Consider the following 21755-nt stretch of genomic DNA (forward strand, 5'->3'; position numbering starts at 1 on the left):
AGAAGGCATGATAAAATTGATATGCATGCATAATGTACCCATGCTCTGCGTAGAATGGGAAGGTTTGAGGATAATCCTTCAACCAATTTGTGATGCATTAAAAATTCAGCTGAATCGTCAGAACCTTGTCTGCCACCTAGGAGCTGCAGCAGGAAAAGTTCGGAGTGAAATATCCTCGGTAGTTAAAGGAAAACTACTTTGCCTCAAGATCGACAGTGCAACCCGGCTCGGACGACACATATTAGGTGTTAACATACAATTTTATGACACAGTGAAAAAGGATATTGTTATTTACACCATAGGTAATATGTCTTACAAACTTACAAATTATTATCAAACGCAAAAATAATTTCAATTTCATTTATATTCTTTCAATCTTTGCACATAATTCCAAAATGAAAATATCAATACTTCTACAGGCATGCTGGAATTAAACAATAGACACACAGGAATATTTTTGAAAAGCAAGATATTGGAAATACTCGCTCTATACCATGTTTCACTAGAGCAGATATTCACGGTAACATGCGATAACGGGGCGAACATGATAGCTGCTGTTAAGCAATTACAATCCGAACTTCAAACCCTGTTCAACACACCAACGGACGACGATGGCTGCACGATTCCTGACGAACAATTGGAGTGGACTGAATCCGTAGAACGAGAATTCAGTCACACTATAACTGTAGTGAGATGTGCTGTACATACTATGCAGCTTTCAGTGAGTGATGTCATCAAGGCATACGATGTGGAACTACGCAAATGTACATTGGTGGCAAACAACTGCCGTAAAATAGCATACAAGTCTGTGTTTAGCGAAGAGTCACTTCCACCGCTATATTCCAAAACGAGATGGGGAGGCATTTTTGAAATGCTAAAATATTTTAGTGAGCGTGAGGAACTATTCAGTGACCTGGGCCAACAGTACCCGGAGCTAGGTTGTATTATTAAACTCATCATAAGGTTGGTTTTAACTATAATTTGAAATTTTATTCTACTTACAGACCTTATGGAACAATGGCAATTCGTAAAAGAATATGTTGAAGCGTTTGAGCCAGTGTACATAGCAACGAAAAAGATGCAGGCTGTACATACATCATTAAATGAATTTTATTTAACGTGGATGAAGACTATCATGCAGATTAGTTTAATTCAAAACAATAGATTTGTTGAGGCTCTAACTCAAGCCCTGAAACAGCGACTTAAAGTTCTCAAAGAAAACATCGTTGTAAAAGCAGCACTACTTATAGATCCTAGGATAAATTATTTGAATTCCAGGTTTTTTGGCCCGGAAGAGAAGGAGGAAATTCGTGTAAGTGTTTCAATTCGACTTGAACACAATAATTTTTTATTATTTTGTAAAGTTTTACAAAAGTTTTACTATTTTTAATTATAGGCATTTATCATTGCCACATCAGAACGAATTCAAAAATTCAAAGCTAGACTCCAGACATCTACACAACCGTCTTTATCTACATGCAACAATAATACACAAAACAGCCCTAGCGATTTTGACATTTTCTTCACAGAATTGTATGGAGGATCGCTGCCAGCAACATGTGTAGAATCTGATCAATTATCTCCCGATAGATTTGTTCGGCAGCTTAATGCTTTAGATTTAGAAGCCCATCAAAATTCTACATTTGATGTATGGCATTACTGGATGTCGCGGAAATATACACACCCTGAACTATGCGAGATAGCCACACTACTTCTAGCAGTTCCGTCGAATCAAGTGTCGGTGGAGCGAGCTTTCAGCGCTCTTAGTTTAGTCCTTTCAGACAAACGAACAAAGCTAAATGACGATACCCTGGAAAATATTCTATTAATTAAACTTAACAAATGTACATTTGAAAAGATTCTCCCTACCCTTTCTCAATGGAATGAAGAAAATTTATAGTAAGTTTTGATAGGTTTGCGTAAACTAATGAATGGCTGTGAATTGCGAAGTGTAATATTACTTGAACGTACGAAAAACTATGAACTATTATGAATGAACTATACAAACTGTAATATTACTTTACTATACTTAATACGATCACATTTTTTAAAACATACCTATTTATTTAAAGATAGATAGAAGACCGTATCTAATCTCACAATTTTTTTTTATTCATGATATTGCTTTAAACATTCAAATAATTAGGTAAAGGCTGTGAAAATGGAACTGAGCTATTAATTAGAATCTGTACAATAATACATTAAAATATCTGTGCAAAATCTGTGATCATCGAACTGAATAACCAATTAAACTTCGTGTAATTACTTCCATTACTTTAAGTATACCTATATCTATGTAAATGCTGTGAATTATGACTTAAATTATGATTTATACTGAACTATCAACAAAAAAAAAAAGATAACAATAGCAATGCCGTTTGGAAACCACAAAACAATGCGGTATTATTTCTAGAAAGAAATGAACGGTATAAAACGATCATCTAAGCTCTTTCAATTGGGAGTTGGAAAATGATTTGCTTTCGTTTATTCTATTTAATACTCTTTGTGCCAGAAATTATTTTCATACTTGTTGAACCCAACATTCTTCTTCTTTGCACAATGCAGTTATGCCGGCCTATACAGGCTTTGGAGACTTTTTAGCAAGAATCACGAAGCTGAATAGTCAGACCTTGCAACGGAATGACGGTCCATGCGAGGCTTGACCTCAAAACAGGCATGATGTTAAGTCGTACAAGTTAATGATTTACTCCCAAATCATTATTCACATCTGGCATTATCACAAATCATCGACGACAGAATCTATATTAGAGTTTTTGCTGAATACATCATATTGCTGCTGTATATTGAATTGTTTTTGTCTCAGCAGAGCTGTAAATAGTGATTACAAATAGCGATTCTATTGCAAAGGTGTAGAATCCGAACTAGGCTTAAGAGGCTATAAAACATCAGTTGGTAATATTTTTACTTTTATAGGATTATTAATGTCGAAATAAAGCTGTTGGGCGATTGATTGAAATATCATTATAATAAAAAACATAAAATAAAAAGAATTTAAAATGATTTTTTTTAAATGGTGTGAATAATGCTCACATTTCCATAGCCAAAAGTAATCAACTTCCATAACGAACGTGTAAAAATGCACTTAAATGTTCTGTTCATCAATATTAAATTTTAATAGATAAAATAAATTCATTTTAAAAAGTTACTTCACCTCAGTTCAGTTACTTCAAGATAATGTTCTTCTTCTTCTTCTTCTTTTATTTTATGAGAAAGAATGTATCCTCAAATGTTTGTTAAAACGTTTGTTTGAATCCCCATATTCAGCGATGATACACTTAATAATCCTCCGATCGTATCGACTTGTGTTGTTCAAAAAATGTCAAATGACATTCAGACTACATTGTTTACATTTCATGTCATTGCATCAGCCCTGACGGTAGCGACACGAATGAATTTCGTTTAATGACAGTCGTGTCGTGGAAGCATTGAATGTCATCAGCCAAAAATTATTTTGACCGGCTGTTTACGGTGACTGTCATGAAAAATGTCAACAGTTAACAACACTGGTCGCAACACCAAATCTGGCTGGTTCGACGATGAATGCAGACTAGTGACCGAACGTAAGAATACTGCATACCGAGCAATGCAACAACGGCATAGAACGCGGGCATACGCAGAGGAATATTCACGGCTCAGACGCGAAGAGAAACGAGTTCACCGCCCCAAGAAGCATGCTTTGGAAGAGCAAAACATGTGGGAGCTCGAACAAACCAGAGAGGCGTACGGACCGACACGAAAGTTTTACTAAGCGATAGCAGGTCACCAAAACAACGTTGTACCTAAGGTAACCTGCTGTCGCAACAAGGATGGAGATCTGGTCAGTAACCAGCCAGAGGTCCTCTCGCGGTGGGCTCAGTACTTTGATGAATTGCTCAACGACCAGTTAAACGAACAGCTAGAAGCGCCACTAGCAGATAGTGTCATGCTACTGCCACCTAGCACAGAAGAAACACGAAAGGCTATCCGTCGGCTGAAAAATAACAAGGCACCCGGAACCGACGGAATTGCAGCTGAACTGGTCAAGAATGGAGGTGCACGACTACTTACTTACCTACTTACTTATCCGGCGCTACAACCACTTTACGGTCTTTGCCTGCCTCAGGAGTGTCCGAAGCCGCTCACGGTCTCGCGCCTTCGTCTGCCAGTCCGTTATCCCTGCCTTAATGGCGGACGCCTCCACGCCATCTTGCCACATCAATTTGGGCCTACCACGCTTCCTCTGTCCTTGTGGACGGCCTAAAAAGACATTACGGGCTGGGTCGTCCGTTTCCATGCGTACAACATGGCCAGCCCACCGGAGCCTGGCGAGCTTTATACGTTGTACGACAGTGCACAATTACACCTTAAAATACTTGGCCGTACGCCAGCCGTACCGTGCCCTGCCGGGATCCCTGCTCGCCCGGTTGCTCGCAACACACTTCTTTGCTCGAGCGCACGACACACACTTATGCGACCTGCGCACTGTGTGCGTACGACAGTGTGCGTGACACACTGTCGTCTCATCGACATTGACCAGCGGTAGCGCAACTACCACGGCAATTCCAGGGGTCGGCACGGCTGCCCACAACACGAACTATTTCAGATGGCGGAGCAAAACAAAACGGTCAAAAAATTCAAACATATTGGAGCTCATTTCTTCCTCTCCCTCTTTCACCTTGCCTTGCCTAACTTGCGCTCCAGACCTTTCCTTCCGCCATCAGCTAATTGTGTGATGTGTTAGCGCGTTGGTACATATATATGGGGTGTATTGCGGTTGTGTGTTTTGATGTCTCCGTTTTAGTCGATGTCCGTGATTGTTAGAAGAGTTGGCATATTTTATTTGTGTGTGTGTGGTTTGTTTCGGGGATTGAAGTATGATCAATCTGTTGATGATTTATTTTATTTCGTACCGCTGCTGATGAGTTCATCTAATGCCCGTGCCAATCAATGGTAAAGAAGCCAATTTGAAATAAACGTAGGAGTCAGTCTAACTCCATTTCTTAAAATTTGTATTTTGCGCATATCTGATGCTTAAACGACATTCTAAGCATAATGCAAGATGGTTAACAATGACGATAAACGAAAATTAAGTAATGAGTCTAAATATGTCTCGAACTTAATTACAAAACTTTACAAACAAGCTAACACACACATAGCTCGGGGAAAATAACCGTACACTTTACCTGGCTCCCGTGATCCCCCGATCCCCCGTGATGCTGCCAATGATGATTCCTTAGGATAGGACCGTGATCAACACACCAAATAATGCCAACTTGATGGCGATCCTGTGCACTCACTTTTACATTTCTACATGCAGTGGCGGATTTAACGGTACGCGGACTGAGCGCCCCTTCAATGTAGGGGCCCCGTGTATGGGAATTCCAGCATATAGAACAGTGAGTACAGTAGTCTCAACAAGAGCTTCTGTGCTAGATAGGGGCCCCATGGATGAAGGGACTCATAAACTATAGGGGCCCAGTACAGGGATCCTGAGTACCAACTTTTAGTTGGACGTTCACTTGTTGGCTGACAGTTCAATTAAAAAGCATGTGTTCTTATAAAAAAACCTTGTTTTGACTTCGTATTGTAAATAATATAAGCGATTCTTTTGCATGCAAATCGTGCAAATCAATAAACACCAACTCAAAAGATGGTAGGCAATTGATGTTCAATTAGTGAACTCAAACTGTATCAACAGCTCTATCCGGGATCAATCTGATCACTATTGTTGCTGTGGTTATCAAAGTTCATCAGATGTTGATGATCGGTCAATCTCTTCATTCGTCAGTGGCTTAGCAGGCAAATCGGTTGTGATAAAATATTTTTGATCCAAAACATACGACGGTGATACGGAGCAAGATAAAATTAAACGAATCAAGAAATCATTCACGTTTGATAATTTATAAACAGTTGTCAGGAAAGTAATAGTGTTGCAGCTTATCAAGTGTTAGCTGTTGGTTATTGTATTAAATAATATTCTGCTACTATGTTACTACTGTTACTACCTAATAGTATAATCTGTTACTATGAATAGAATGGCGAACATCACCACCCGTGAAGTAGATGCAAACTTCAACTACAATCAACCATGCCACAAAATCGAAGCGCAAGCGCTACAGTTTGTTCGAAGCAGAATAGCATTCGAATTTGATTTAGACATCGTGAAACGTATAATCAATTTGTTAGACGAGCCAGACATCTTTGGAAAAAAATCAAATTCGAAGTAAAAGAAAATTTGAAAAAACCAATATGATTTGGTTAATTACGGCTTTTCAAATTGATGGTTCTTATATCAACAAACAATCACAATCGCCTTCGAAAAGTTGTGCTGAACGCAAAAAAAGCATTTAACTTTCTGGTACAAGGCAAACACGTTTTGGATCAAGGCAAAAACGACGAAGGGTTAAGGAAATGACAGAAAACGTTCAATGTAACACCTTAGCCGAAGCCTTGATGTTTGCTATGAAAGTAGCACTTGGTAAGAAAAACGACGTAATTGCGCAATCGATTTCGGACTTGTTGAGATTACATCAACAAGATGTGAATGGAACTATGAAAAGCATCTAGGAAGCTCTTGCATTTTTTATTGATGGAAATTTCAGCAAACAGCAATATTGTATGATTCGTAAAGAGTGTCCTTCAACATTTCCCAGCTATAATGAAATGCTCAAAGCTAAACATATATGAGTTCCATTTTCTGAGGCTTTACAGTTCAGCCAATCATGAGCAAAAATTCAACTTCAAGCACTAGTCAACACAACAACTGAATGAATTATCGTTTTAGGAGAGCAAAACATTTGCGCACATAACTAAAATAATTTGTGCAACCTGTATGGTGTTAAAGAATACCAAATTAGACCTGGCTCTGCGGGTACTTCCACAACTGGAAATATTTGTCGGCGAATTTTTGACGATCCCAATCAGACTAATGTGGCATTTGGAATAGATAAGGATTTAATCATTCGCTTTCGTAATATTTCAATAGCAATTAATAATCAATGTCCCCGTTATGTAAATAGAATAAGTTTGCATTGTAAGGCAGCCTTTATTGTACCTATTGCATAAAATACCTGCAACAGTTCATAAAGTATTAGCACATATTGGTGATATTATACTGCATACACCTGTACCGGTAGGAAGTGTAGGAGAAGAATGTGTGGAAGCAAGACATAAGCTATTCAGGAAAGATAGGGAACATCATGCACGAAAAAGCTCCAGACAGCATAATATAACTGATATATTTATGCGTGCAATTAACTCAAAAGATCCACGCATAACTTCGATATTGCTAAGCAAAATAAAACTCTGAAAAACAAGCCGGTCCTCTACTGAGGAAGTGCAATTTTTTTTATTTTAAGAAGTAGATGCAGAGGAAGATGATGAGTTCACTATGTTTTTATGGAATTTTTGGTAGTGTAGACCAGATAAATGAAACGCAAATGAGAGGAACTGAAAAATATAGGAATGAATAGGAATGAAAAATATTGCAAATTAGAGGAACTGAAAAATATATTATTTGTATAAAAAAACACAAAAAATGTTGCTTAAGTCACATAGATTGTATGGCTGAATCGAGCAAATACAAAAAGTTTGCCAATTGTTCCCAAGTGCGGCGGTACCAAGGGGCCGTCCCTACCCAAAAGGAAGTTTTCATTGCGCCACACTGTCTCCATCTCAATTGCACCTACGAGCGTTTCTACATACACCGAGACTGCAGCTGAGAAAAAAGCTGACAGCATGCTTTGACAGCGACTGACAGCATTTTCGGTGAGAGAAATCTCCTCAGCATGCAAAAAACGATGGAGCTGAGAAAAAATTAAATTGGCAGTTTATAGCGATCGATCAGTTATAGTTTGCATTTTTGCCGTCTAATAATCGTAGAAATATTACTAAAAAGTAAAAGAAATTTTTACTTCATTTTAGCGATTCAAATGGATTTTTACAACATAATTTTAAAAGTCTCATCTCGGCGCTTTCCTGAGCTTCTACACACACAGGCGTGAGAAACCGGTTGTCAATTCTCACACAGCCATCTCTCAGCTGCAGTCTCGGTGTATGTAGAAACGCTCTACGAAATAAAAGGAAAACACATAGCGGAATTTTGGGGCAAGTGTGCCACCTTAAGCAGTTCAAGTTCAAGATAATTCAATAAAACGTGTTTTTTCAAAAGCCGATTTAAATCTCATAACCATTTTACATCTATTTCCTAACTTATAAATGAGTTTCGCTTGAAAAAAGTGCAAACAAAACAGTTTTTGAAGCGTTTTAAAAAGGGTCCAAAAAGACGTTCTTTTTTGGGCTATGGGGCAAGAGTGCCACTCGTATGGGGCAAGACGGCCACTTGGTTAAAATAACCGTATTTCTTAGATAATTGGAAATTATTACGCTTGTACCACTAGTGTATGTATTCCTACATGTCTTGAGTCACCAATGAACCCCTTTTCATCACAAACTGTATGGCAATGTGGGTTGTTGCTGGTCTGTTTTTCCGATGGCTCTTTTGCCCCAAAAGTTGCAACTTTTTTGAAATTGAATTTTTCAGTGACAAAAAGAAAGTTTTTTTTTTTTCAAATAACCCCACAAAAAATCGGCTAAGTATACCTAGTCTTTGGAAAGCAACCAACTGTATACACAATTGATCATTAAACTAAAGTTTTTAAGGAAAAATGCTTGGTGGCACTCTTGCCCCGTATGGCACACTTACCCCAAATTCCGCTACACACCACATTCCATACCGATTTTCCTTCGTCGAGGGATCACAACATACCGGATTCATACACACATTCCGCGACAGTTTTGCACACACACACGCACATTCACACACATTCGTAGACGGTTCAGCATAACAGTGAAAGGCCGCGGGGCAACGGGGCTTTCTCAAGCTGAGAAAACAATGTCAAGAACTCATTTAAGTTTCTCAAGCACTCAAAACTTGTTCTCTGACCCGAGCTCGTGGCCGTTGTCAATTTTTCTCACTCTGAGAAACTGAATAAGCCACTCAAGCTTTATTTGGAGCTTAAAATAGAAAATAAGTTTTTGATCTTATTTTTTTTAAATTATAAACATTGAATACATTTTCCAAAGTGATTATCGAAAAACAAATAGCACAATGGCTTATATTTCAATTAGACGATCGCTGCATCGTCGCTTTCTCAAAGATTCTCAAACTGATTTTGTTCGGCCGCGGGGCCACGGGGCTTTCTCAAGCTGAGAAAACGTTCTCAAGCACTCATTTAAGATTCTCAAGCACTCAAAACTTGTTCTCAGACGCGAGCTCGTGGCCGTCGTCAAATGTTCTCACTCTGAGAAACGGATATTGTCACTCAAGCTTTATTTGGATTTTAAATAGAAAATATGTTTTTGATCACTTTTTTTCAATTATAAACATTGAATACATTTTCGAAAGTGATAACCGAAAACAAAATAGCACAATTGCTCATATTTCAGTTAGTTAATCGCTGCATCTTCAACTTTCTCAAAGATTCTCAAAGATTCTCAAAACCGATTTTGTTCCGATTCGACAAACGCTGAGAACGAGGATTTCTCAAAAGCACTCATGAGTGCTTGAGAAAATGAGCGTTGCGAATCCCCATGGCCCCTCGGCCTACCCGTCCGGCAAAATGAGTGTATTTTTTGAGTGATTTGAGTACCGTCCCCCGTTAGCAGTTACTCTTGGAGGAATGAGTTACACCCTCGCGCGAGCCCTCCCCCTCCCCACCCGTAACGCACGGTGCGCTCTGCAGTTCTCAATGTGTTGTGTTCTTTCCAATCATGCTACCAACACATCCAAAGTTTTTTGTTTCTTTCGTTTCTCGTTTTCTTTCATGCATTGCCACGATCGCAAATATGCACTTATTCTAACAACATACACAAACACGGTCATTTTTTATTTCATTAAAAACTTTATTGAAACATAAATTACACTTTCACAACACATTTAGAATCATTCATACTCACGAATGGCGTCATACTGTAAAGTACCGGGTCGAGCCAAGCTGCGGGAGACTTGTCGACAATCTGCGTTGCCTCTGTTCAGCAAATTCTTACCTGTCGATGCATGCACTGCATGTGCGTCTGTACACACTGTTCACTTCACACTTCATCAAAACACACCGGCGCACGAGACTTTGACGAAATGCGCATCAACGCACAAACACTGCGCTCGGGACTTAGAACGAAACGCGCACAACCATCTCCGACAAAGCGTCGCGCTGTACTGGTGGTTTTGTACGCGTAGGAGGGGGGACATACGGAGCGATGGTTCGATGCTGTAGTGTAAGCGAGACAACACGATGTGACGAGCAGCTCCAAGTTGAGCTCGCTGAAAGAAGACACACACACACATTCACAGACGGCTCGTCAAAGCACGGTATTTGTATTGGTGTTAGTGAAACGCGCGTGTAAAACAGAATGCGAACTCTCATCGCAGCGCGTTTCTCCGTGCTTCCTCAAGCTTCCTCATACCCCTCGGCCTGAATCACTCAAAATTTGGGGTCTCATTGTTTGCGTGGTATTACTTCCCGTCCGGCAAAATGAGTGTATTTTTTGAGTGATTTGAGTACCGTCCCCCGTTAGCAGTTACTCTTGGAGGAATGAGTTACACCCTCGCGCGAGCCCTCCCCCTCCCCACCCGCAACACATGGTGCGCTCTGCAGTTCTCAATGTGTTTGTGTTCTTTCCAGTCATGCTACGAACACATCTAAAGATAGTTGTTTCTTTCGTTTCTCGTTTTCTTTCATGCATAGACACGGTCGCAAATACGCACTTATTCTAACAACAAACACAAAAACGGTCATTTTTGGTTACATAAACACTTTATTGAAACATAAATTACACTTTCACAACACATTTAGAATCCTTCATACTCACGAATGGCGTCATACTGCAAAGTACCGGGTCGAGCCAGGCTGCGGGAAACTTGTCGACAATCTGCGTTGACTCTGTTCAGCAAATTCTTACCTGTCGATCCACGCACTGCATGTGCGTCTGTACACACTGTTCACTTCACACTTTATCAAAACATACCGGCGCACGAGACTTATAACGAAATGCGCATCAACGCACAAACACTGCGCGCGGGACTTAGAACAAAACACGCACAACCATCTCCGGCAAAGCGTCGCGCTGTACTGGTGGTTTTGTACGAGTAGGAGGGGGGGACATACGGAGCGATGGTTCGATGCTGTAGTGTAAGCGAGACAACACGATGTGACGAGCAGATCCAAGTTGGTGAGCTCGCTGAAAGAAGACACACACACATTCACAGACGGCTCGTCAAAGCACGGTATTTGTATTGGTGTTAGTGAAGCGCGCGTGTAAAACAGAATGCGAACTCTCATCGCAGCGCGTTTCTCCGTGCTTCCTCAAGCTTCCTCATACCCCTCGGCCTGAATCACTCAAAATTTGGGGTCTCATTGTTTGCGTGGTTATTTCTTAGGCCGCGGGGCCATGGGGATTCTCAGCGCTCATTTTCTCAAGCACTCATGAGTGCTTTTGAGAAATCCTCGTTCTCAGCGTTTGTCGAATCGGAACAAAATCGGTTTTGAGAATCTTTGAGAATCTTTGAGAAAGTTGACGATGCAGCGATCGGATAACTGAAATCTGAGCTATTGTGCTATTTCTTTTTCGGTAATCACTTTGGAAAACGTATTCAATGTTTATAATAAAAAAAATTAAATAAAATGCGATCAAAAATATATTTTCTTTTTAAAGCTCCAAATAAAGCATGAGTGGCAATATCAGTTTCTCAAAGTGAGAAAACTGACGACGGCCACGGGCTCGCGTCTGAGAACAATATTTGAGTGCTTGAGAAACTTAAATGAGTGTTTGAGAATGATTTCTCAGCTTGAGAAAGCCCCATGGCCCCGCGGCCTTACACCGCCCACACGAGTAAGCCAAACACCTTGAATGAGCATATAAAATATTGAGGATTGTTAACCTTATGATTTTTGTCCTAAACATTATTTTAAACATAAATTTTTCAAATAGTTGCGTTATGTTGTCAGGTAACAAATATGGTGTGGTCAAAATATTTCAATTAATCTGTTTCCTATTTAGTTGGTATTTTATTATACATTATATCTGTTTTTGCACGAAGACGCAAAACGAATATTTCCTCATCAAGTAACAACTTTCTTTCATAAAACTATACGACGATCAACGAAAGTATGTTTTTTGCCTTGTCACTGCGAGTTTTATTTTAATCAAGATAACACTCGCGAAAACGTCTGCACGATCCGATAGCCTTGGTAGAAAGAGATTGATTCACCTGTGACTTGATTCTTCCCGAGCTGAAATGATGAGTGGTTTTTACAGCTTTACGGTGACATCCCCCGAAATGCTACCCTCCCGACAATGGCACTCAAATTCGCTCATTTTCTCATGCCCTCTCTGTCACATTCGTAGCTCGATCTCCCTCTTCTGGGACATAGCGTTCTGAGCATGCGGTTTTTGCAACGGCCATTTCGTACCGCTTCGATCTCATCACCTTCTCTCCCCTCGCACCTTCCTTTTTGATCCTCGCTTTGGGGCTTGCAAATTTTTGACATGTCAAATTAGAGTGACGCCAAAATGTAAACAGCAAGTGTTTGCGTGTGCGGTGATTTTGTAAGTGTTTTATGCAAATTTTATGATATTTATCATTAAAAACGCTTTGTTTTGTAGAATAAACATAAAATCAACCACGGAAGCATGATTTAGTTGTGGTGAAAGCGAAAAAACAATGCTTGGAGCATGGAATAAAGCCGAATGAAATTTCTAACCTTCACGCACGACGCCGCCGCTAGGTAAGGTATGTTTATGTGTAATTACGATCATTGTTCCATTTTAGGGTGTGATTTGTGCAATATAACCGTTCCTGGCGGGGATAGTCAATAGTCGATACCCTTTGCAGCTGTGAAGGGGTGCAGAAGAAGGGGCTCGTTATCACCCTTCCCACACCCGGACGCTTTTTCCACGGATGAAGAATATGTTCCTGGTGGGTTGAACTTGTTGTGTTTTATTTGAATGGTTTGTAATGTATGTGACCTTTCTCCCGGTAGGCTGTATGCGCCAAATCTAACGGTGATCCGTATCGTGAACGAATCGGCATAATCGGTGCCGGTCCCCGGCGGTTTGTGAAAGTGGTGGTACACAACGGTATAGAGTACGATAGATAACATGCAACTGATCTGCGAAGTGCGCCACCTGATGCTGGCGTTCGGCAAGACACAGAAGGAGATGGCATAGGAGTTCAACGTGTGGAAAAAGGACGTGCTAGATTTGTTCCAGATCGAGGACCGCGACGATGAGGGATAGTTGCTGGAGCTAATTAGTGACATAGCCAGAAGGGTACGGGCAAGTTGTCGGGGATTGCCGCCCAGCGCCATGCCGTTGTGGTGTTGCGAATTGGTGAGCGGTCTTTTCCCGCTGCTTATCTGCTCTGAAGGATAGCCGTGCTTGGGCCAACTATCAACTAGCTGGACCCAGCACGAAATGGACCGCGCAAGGCTTCATATTGCTGCGCCAAGCGGCCAACGACTTAAAGTAGGACGTGAACTACGGTGGCATTGCGCTGATGGCATAGCGGTTACATAATGTTTAGCAGTATCATCAGCAACGTGTTCCTCGGCAACATTCGGCATGCGTTTGTGCACAATCCGCATCTTTCTATCCATCTTATGATGCGTTTTCCTCTGAAGCTGTGAAACGGTTGCCAAATGGACTGGAATATTTTATAGTACTGGAGTATTTGGCCTTAAACGTACTAGTAAATTGAATTATTAAAAAAAGACATCAAAACAGTACACTGTTGCCTCGAGTCGAGTACAAGCACCGATTTGAAAAAAAAAATGCGCCTTAAGAGCCTTATTGTCATATGGAGCAGGACGACCACGACGAACGGCTTTGCTTGCTTGCACTTAAACATACACACCTTTGGGTAAGTACACTTTGGGGACCTTTATTCCAAGCACACAAGTGTTTATGTAAATATATTTAATATACTTTCAGGTTGTATGAGTCCTGTATAGCCTGATTTGTGTAAAAGTAGATGGTCGAGCTAGCTGTGGCCACACGTCCTCACTAGCGATTCTTAGATTAAAAGCGGTTGATGAAGCTCTTATACACCTCGAAATTGATTAACGCATGATACAAAAGTAAGCAAGTAAGTATACGACAAATGTACAAGTGACCATTTATGTTCTATATTAGTTATTCATAAATTATGTGATTTATGGTAATACCTTGACATCAATCCAATTACGACAGGTCCTTGGCTTACAGAGCATTAATATGTGCCATTGGATGTCCTTGGTTGGGATCTTCGTAGGCTAGAAACCCGCTTTTGTTGACGATATAGGGCGGTATTGATTCCGAGCCAATCCAACGGAATATATGCCTATGGTAAGACTACGCTTACATTAATACATTTAATTAATACACAAAAAGGCATATCATAGTTTAAACAGTATGGTTCTTTTGTTAACATGCCCCAGCCTGATCGTTTCTTTTACGATATAGCTTGCAGTGGCACTTGCCTTTCTTGACAATCTTGCATTAAGCCTAGGTAGCGAGGCGATTGAGTACGGAGACATTAGACAAACCGTCGAATTAAAATGTAACATAGGAGTGAAACTAAAATTTGTATCTGAGTCAGTAATTATCATTTCTTTCGGGTTCTTTCTTTACAACACTTCATAAGCGATTTGTTTTATAATTCATTCGTTTGTTTATTATTTCCATTCTTATAAGTTCACAGCCACAATGCCATATAGTCTTGTAGCATATAAAAAAAACTGATTTAAAATATCTAATTTCGTTATTTCTTAGGACCTCCTTTGCTCTTTCGTGTGAATGAGCCACGAGAAACGCTTTTTATTACGCCTGATACATTGGCACTGTTTTTTGCATTTTGTAGTTTTATTTGAAAAAAATTTTCAAGTAACGCAAAATCAACTTTTCGGCTACCTACATTTCCTACATCTGCAAATAAACGCAATAAATTTACATGTTTTCGGAAGGCTACTTTTGGTCCATTACCTCCTCTTCCGCTCCAGCTACATTCAACCAAAAATAATCGATTGAAAATAAGATATAAGGCCTCGTGAAGTCGCGCTTTTGTTTCTGTTGCCTTCATTTTGGCCCGCAATTTACGCTTCACCTCCTCAAACTGATCCTCTGAACCTAGATTCTGCTCAAAATCACCTAACTCCTTTTTCGATGCTATCAACGCAATAATTCCCTCACTTTCTTGCGTATGTGGTGTAATTTCGGGCGTTTCTTGCGGAACAGGATTTTGCTCGTGTTGACTCTGCCACTTAATAATCTCCTCGTTTTGCATTTTAACGTCAACAACGATTTGGCTCAGGGTATAAATCTGTTTGCTGTTTTGCAGGGCAATCTCTGCGCATTTGCATTGATTTCCTGCAGCCCCGCAACAGCAGACAGAAGAAGCTTCGGTGGACTGAAGATTCATTTTTCATCTGCAATTATGAATGTTCATGTTACTTTTATTGTTTGTGTATAGTTTTGATAATAAATAGGTTTGCTTTACTTACAGGTTGTTGCAGAGCGGGTTTTAACGCAGCGATGTTGTTGATATATCGGCCGATTTATTCAACAGAAGGAGGAACAACGATATGACGCCAACGCACAATAGCTTTTCAATAAAATGTACACACACGAATTTCTTTGAATTTTTCATTTTGACAGCATCCATATGGGAGGTTTATAATGCCGGGATTTGGGGATTGAAGCAGACCGAAACGTACCGCAGAGCCGCTGTAAAGCAATGCGCGTGACGTCACGGATTGTTGCTCATTTCGCCTTGTTCTCTGAGTGACAGCCATACCATCAAGGCCAGATCAAGGCGAGAACAAGGCGAACGGTTTCCATACAGATTCTCTCTGAGATTGTTGAGAGGGTATTTCGCAAGGGAGCTCTGTGGTACTCAATTTGTAGCCATCTTGGGTACTCAATTTCCATCATGGCTGCTAGTTTAAAAAAAAGGCAGTTGGCATAAAAATGCACCTGTGCCCCTCATTTTTTTGACACTTTGGTTTCTGTATGTTTGAGGTGTGCTTTATCTCTTTCACACAAGTAGACACACATAGGCCCCACCGTGACGTCATATTCACTCCATCAAGCATGACGTGTCTATCTATGTGTACCGACTGTTAACCGCAATTCGATGTTGTGAATAGAAGAAAGCTTATTTACGAAAATCTTTTATCAAGAGGCATACTTACGAAATCTTCACTCCATATCGGCTTTGTGGCTGTCCAGAACCTTATACACGCAGGTAAGTTGATGAGGTGCTGTGAATCATGTTTAAATCTAATATCAATCAAAGGTTATCGAAACAATTATCTTTTTAAGAAAATGCAAAACATCGATCATGATCTCGTATATGCATCATTTGCATCGCAACCGACTACCGAAATGATGGAACTACGTTCTATTTAATGTTTTTTTCTGCTCTGACGTCAGTTCGATCGGTCGTACCCGCTACTCCTGTTATTCTTGCTTCGACATTGTTAACTATCTCAGCGACAACACCACCTATGTCCGTTTCGTCAGCCTTGCCGGATCAGCACCCTCTTGGTCCAGAAGAGATTGCGATGCAAATGTTGCATATCAATGATCAATTACCACCAACCATCCCTGATGTTTCCGGTACGTTTTCGATGGTTCTTTGTCCGGTTCGTCAGCTATGCCGGGACAGCGACCCTCTTCCGGATCGTCATTCTCAACCAGTCTGCCGTCTTTACCTGATACATTTTCATCATCCGGTGTACATGAGTGTGTGACTCATCCAAACAAGTGGACAATCTTATTAAGCTATCGAAGCAGACTACGGCTCAAAATTATGTTTTACGCAATGGATACTATAGCAGGGACAACATCACGCAATGCAGCCATTACTGCCATTGATACAGAAGAGGCATTAGAAGCATTTTATGCTAACTTAGAAGCTAACATGTATGTGGCTGAGATGCTCAGCTCACTTTTGAATACAATAGATTATATAAAATATGTTAAAGGAAGACCAAATAATAGATCTATTGTTTACTAAAGATGTTATTCTAAATGTTGGTCAGGAATTGGTAATAAAAATCCAAAAATCGCATTTTTTGGATCTTGGAAACTTTACGCAAAGTTGCATAACTTAAGAAGCTAAGATAATTATTAGTCCAAAGTAAGTTTAAAACAAGTATTAATGAAATTAATAAATATAAAAAAAAAACTTACTAGGAAATCAAGATCAACATTTATTTATGTACGAAATCTATTAACATAAAAAGTTACTCCATTCCTATTAGTTAATAATTGTGAAGCAATCAATCTGCATGCTTCAATTAAAATTCTGCTAGCACGACGAGGAGGTTGGAATAGGAGTTAAAGATACGCATGAATCTTAGCATTTGCTAGCCAACTGATAACAAAAAGTAATATAAACAAAAATTTAAATATTGAAATAAAGCTACTCTCTGCCTTTTTTCTATTGCACTCTCTAACTAGCTAGCTACTCTTAAAATGTGTGCGTTAAAGGACCTAAATGAAAATAGACTTCTCCATCTAATGATATTGCTTAAAACTTACATTACATTACATGTCCTGACTTTTTTGTGTCTAACTTATGCCTTATTATGTCTATTTGCTAAGCTATTGCCTAATTCTGTCTATTTGCTAAGCTATTTAGATGTCAAAATGCAAGTGCGATCGTAAGATCTTTCTGGTTCTGATGGAAGCTCGGTCACGTTGGTACCACGCATGCACTGGTGTCTCGTTCGCTACGCCGTGTTCTCTGTAGTCCGGTGTCATCCGATGCTCCGCAGTCTAAGTTGGATTGGTCTGGTCGGTATGTGCAGGTGCATAGGTGATAAATGATGTTAGATGTATCCGGTTGACCTGTGTAAGGTAAAAGATATAAATTAAGTGTAATAAAAGTTTATATACAAGACAGTCTTTTAAGGCCGTCCGCAAGGACAGAGGAGGCGTGGCGTCCTCCCCCATTAAGGCTGGGATAACGAACTGGTAGACGAAGACTCGAGACCGTGAGCGGTATCGGACACTTCCTGACACTCCTGCCTCCGTGTTCAATTTGGCGTAACGTCCTACATGAACAATCCGGCCCATACAGGCCGAGGCTTATTCACTCCCTCGCAATCGGATAGTCAGTCCTACACGAGGACGGTCCAAATGAAGCTTAAACCCACGACGGGTATGTTGTTAAGTCTTTCAAGTTGACAACCGTCCCTGTGGGCCCTGACTCACCTCCCCCCGCGCCCCAATCTAATTGGAAAGATTGGTTGGAGGATTGGACCGTTAAACGTGTACACACACAAACTGCACATTGGAGCAAAATTCATTACCCTCATTGCTGTATTAAAATCTGTAGCACCAAATATACTCACCATGAACTTGCTAGTTTGAATCGTTCTCTACTTCCCATTCTTCATTTTCCAAACGTGTGCATATCGCTTTTCCGTTTTTGTATTTCTGTCTCGCCTGTGATCGTTAGACCTTATTTACGACGAAAATTTCATAGAAATAAACAAATACAACAAAATATTTGCTGCAAAATCACAAAACGTGCTTGCAACATAAATAAAATTCATATTATCGGTTAAACAGACAAGGGGTTTCAATGTGTTGTGATAAGAAAAACCGGTTTGTTTAACGCTTTTCTATTTTGTATACTTTTTCTCACGTCACATACGAATTTGGCAACCATTCTTCCACCCCGCATCCAGGCGCTTCATACGTCTCGGCCCGTTGTCTGTCAAAATGATATTCGAAGCCAAGGTGTGTTTATGAAGGAGGTGAATTGTTAGCGCGTTTTCCGGGCGCCATCATTGAGTATTGTTATGTCAAATCGCATACAATTTTCCATACCCCCCTCCAGCCCTCGCCGATTTTAATACCGGAGCCCCCAGTATTGTTATGTCAAGTCGCGAAATGTCAATTTGCTCTGAAGCACTTCACCTCCTAATATCCATACACCTTGATTCGAAGCAGGCTCTGGTGGTATCTCTTTCCCTCATTTCTTTCAGAAGTCGCTCAGCTCTGCGGCTCGTGTTGATTCCTAATGAAAGGACCAATTTTCAGAATGTCTTCTTCTTTGACACCTCAACCGTTGTCGGTCGAGGCCTTGATGTATCACTAGTGGGGGTTGGTTTGCAGTGACTTATTGATTTCACCCATACCAGGATAGTCAGTCCTACGGATGGAGGCACGGTCCATTCGGGGCTTGAACCCGTGAGGGACATGTTGTTAGAATGTCTTTAAACTAAAATGAAGAAAAAAACTTACACTAATTTGGTTCTGAATTCAACAGGGCCAGCTAGATAGTTTGTGCAGATGACGCTGCTTTTTATATTTGTTTTTGACATAAATGTCCGTATCGAAATGCAGTACGTTTGCATAGCCGTTGACCACGCTGTTTAGTTATGTTACAACCAGCTGTAGGCTTAAAGGTAAGCGGTCTAACCAAGCGGAGTCCTATCCATCGATGCCCCTCCCTCCTTATTAACTGGAAACAAGATCTCTTATTCCAAAGACACAGCTACTACTATTCATTTCTAACATCGATTTCAAATCGTTAAATGACCCGCAAAATCTCATTTTGCATTTTTTTCAAATCCTCTTTTCTTCCACGCAGCATTCGTTCGGCTACCAAATCTAAAAACGCAGACACGAGTTCTCGCTCTTGCATCTTTTGATATGAACTCTCAAGATATTCTAGACAGCTCAAAAAATTTCCATCAACTCTAGCTTGTCTAGAGAGCCGTGGAGCATTTTGTGACGATGCGTTGTTGGGTTGTTCTTCTTGTTTTTCGTTCATCGAAGTTTCCAGTTCCGAATGGACCCGTACTCCCTGGTCCGTTATAGTTTCAGGTATGCCAGTGGTCGTGTTCGTTCCTGACTGGACCACTACCGCTTGATATGTTGACGTCATCGGAACTGGCTGACCGCGCGATTCGTGTTCCGTCGACGTGGCATGTTGCGCCTGAACTTGTGTTCCAACAAGTGTGTTTGGTGTAGTGTTGGGAGATTCAGGATTCGAAAGATTCGAAGATTCAATCCCTAGACAGATTCGATCGGATCGGATCACGTTGGCAGGATTTGAATCCCTAAAAGATTCCTTTGCGATTGGGAGTTGATTGCGATTCGATTGGGATTCGTTTGCAATTCTATTGGGATTGTGATTTGTTTGGGATTCGATTGGGATTCGATTGGGATTCTGTTTGGGATTGGGATTGCGTTTCGATTGGGATTGGGATTCGATTGGAATTCTGTATGGGATTGGGATTGCGATTCGTTTGGGATTCTGATTGCAATTGGGATTCTGATTGCGATGTGGATAGTGATTGGGATTGCGATTGAAATTACAGGCTGTCCCCGAAATACGCTATTAATGGGGGTCGAGGTAAACCACGTATCTCTAATTTTGGAAGTCGAATCACGCAGTTTTCAATCAATATATAGCAAATCTTCGTGTAATGCAGCATTTAATGAGAAGTCATAGTCACTAAATAAATTATTTGATTTGATATTGAATAAAGGTCCGCGTTTCTAAGGGACCTGTACTAATTATGACATAAGTACTGCACATTTAAATAATTAACACTAAAACAGAATTATCTCTTATTCCAGCTTTAACTAAATCCAACTCCCCCACCCGCAGCAAAATAGAATAAAACGCTATACAAAGAATCCCTTCGATACCCTTCTAAGATTCATTTTTCCCATCAATAGCTTGGTGCAGCCTGGCTAGTCGACATGACCGATATCGGCTGAAATCGCAACGCTTGTCCCGATGTCGCGTTTGACACAATTTGGACACGCTGTCCTCGTACGATCGACGTTCCAGGCATAAGCTGGAAACGCGGTATCTGTCCAGGGCACGTGCTTGGTATTCCAGGTGATCCCTTGTTCGACTTGATTGGTATATGCTGACCAAGAAATCCATTGTTCTCCGACGTGCCTGGTACTGCTCCATCAAGATTCGTCACGCTAGACGGCGGGGATAGCCGTGGTATTTCGGAAGGGTTGCGTGTTGCTTCCAAATTTTGCCGGTGAATCAAACTTTTAGGTGGACTGGATTCAGGGACAACCGGATAAACGGCGCTCCACAGTAATTGGTTTAATCAGAACTGAGCGTTAGGTTATGGTGTGCAATAAAATTTTTCAGTAGTTATCATAATTTTACTTTAATTTTACCGGCGGTTGGGGCTTGTCCAGTTGTAAAATTAGACGAGTTAATATAAACTATTCGCCCAAGCCGAAAGCTCAAAACTCGATGAAATAACCTTCGTGTTTTGTTAAATACAACAAATGACAGGGTTTCCGTGCCGTGTCTCAACAATGCTTTATATACTTTGTTCATTCCAATTGAATACACGTTCAACATCACGCGTCCTTTTACACCACTATGCCAGATACTTCCAAAATTATACTTCCAAATTATGCCACAAACACGAAAATAAATAATTAATTGCATTAACGTACCAATTGTGTCACCAGCAATTATAGTTTCGATGAGAAACAGCATCGCTTCGTATTCGATCCAATTTGGTCTAAATATTTCATTAGAACCTAAAATAAAACGATATACAGGGTGTGCGGGCTAAATTTGACACCTGGCCTTTGGGTTTATATCTCAGGGTTGAGTTGACTTATCGAAATGATTGATATGTCATTCGATTGCTAAAAGTTGTGCGAACAAGTGTTAAAAATGTCTAGCTCCGTAAATATGTGGAACCCATCCGAAT

The 21755-nt window shown here is 40.4% G+C and overlaps 1 protein-coding gene and 2 long non-coding RNA genes across 3 annotated transcripts; 2 read left to right on the forward strand and 1 right to left on the reverse strand.

The window, feature by feature from the left end:
* Positions 1-421: 421 nt before the first annotated feature.
* Positions 422-1900, forward strand: LOC133395125 (uncharacterized). Its single transcript, XM_061663825.1, has 3 exons — positions 422-938; positions 1005-1312; positions 1397-1900. The coding sequence occupies exons 1-3, from the start codon at positions 422-424 to the stop codon at positions 1898-1900; spliced, it is 1329 nt and encodes a 442-aa protein (XP_061519809.1).
* Positions 1901-12361: 10461 nt separating this feature from the next.
* LOC133391359 (uncharacterized) lies at positions 12362-15664 on the forward strand. The gene is made up of 5 exons (XR_009764866.1): positions 12362-12976; positions 13041-13918; positions 13990-14143; positions 14248-14382; positions 15539-15664. It is a non-coding gene; the product is annotated as an uncharacterized LOC133391359 (long non-coding RNA).
* Positions 15665-17225: 1561 nt separating this feature from the next.
* On the reverse strand, positions 17226-18787 carry LOC133391812 (uncharacterized). The gene is made up of 2 exons (XR_009765275.1): positions 18396-18787; positions 17226-17889 (listed from the first exon to the last, which is right to left on the reverse strand). It is a non-coding gene; the product is annotated as an uncharacterized LOC133391812 (long non-coding RNA).
* Positions 18788-21755: the final 2968 nt, after the last annotated feature.

The sequence above is a fragment of the Anopheles gambiae genome, chromosome 2 (genome assembly GCF_943734735.2).
Source record: "Anopheles gambiae chromosome 2, idAnoGambNW_F1_1, whole genome shotgun sequence".
Taxonomy (NCBI): domain Eukaryota; kingdom Metazoa; phylum Arthropoda; class Insecta; order Diptera; family Culicidae; genus Anopheles; species Anopheles gambiae.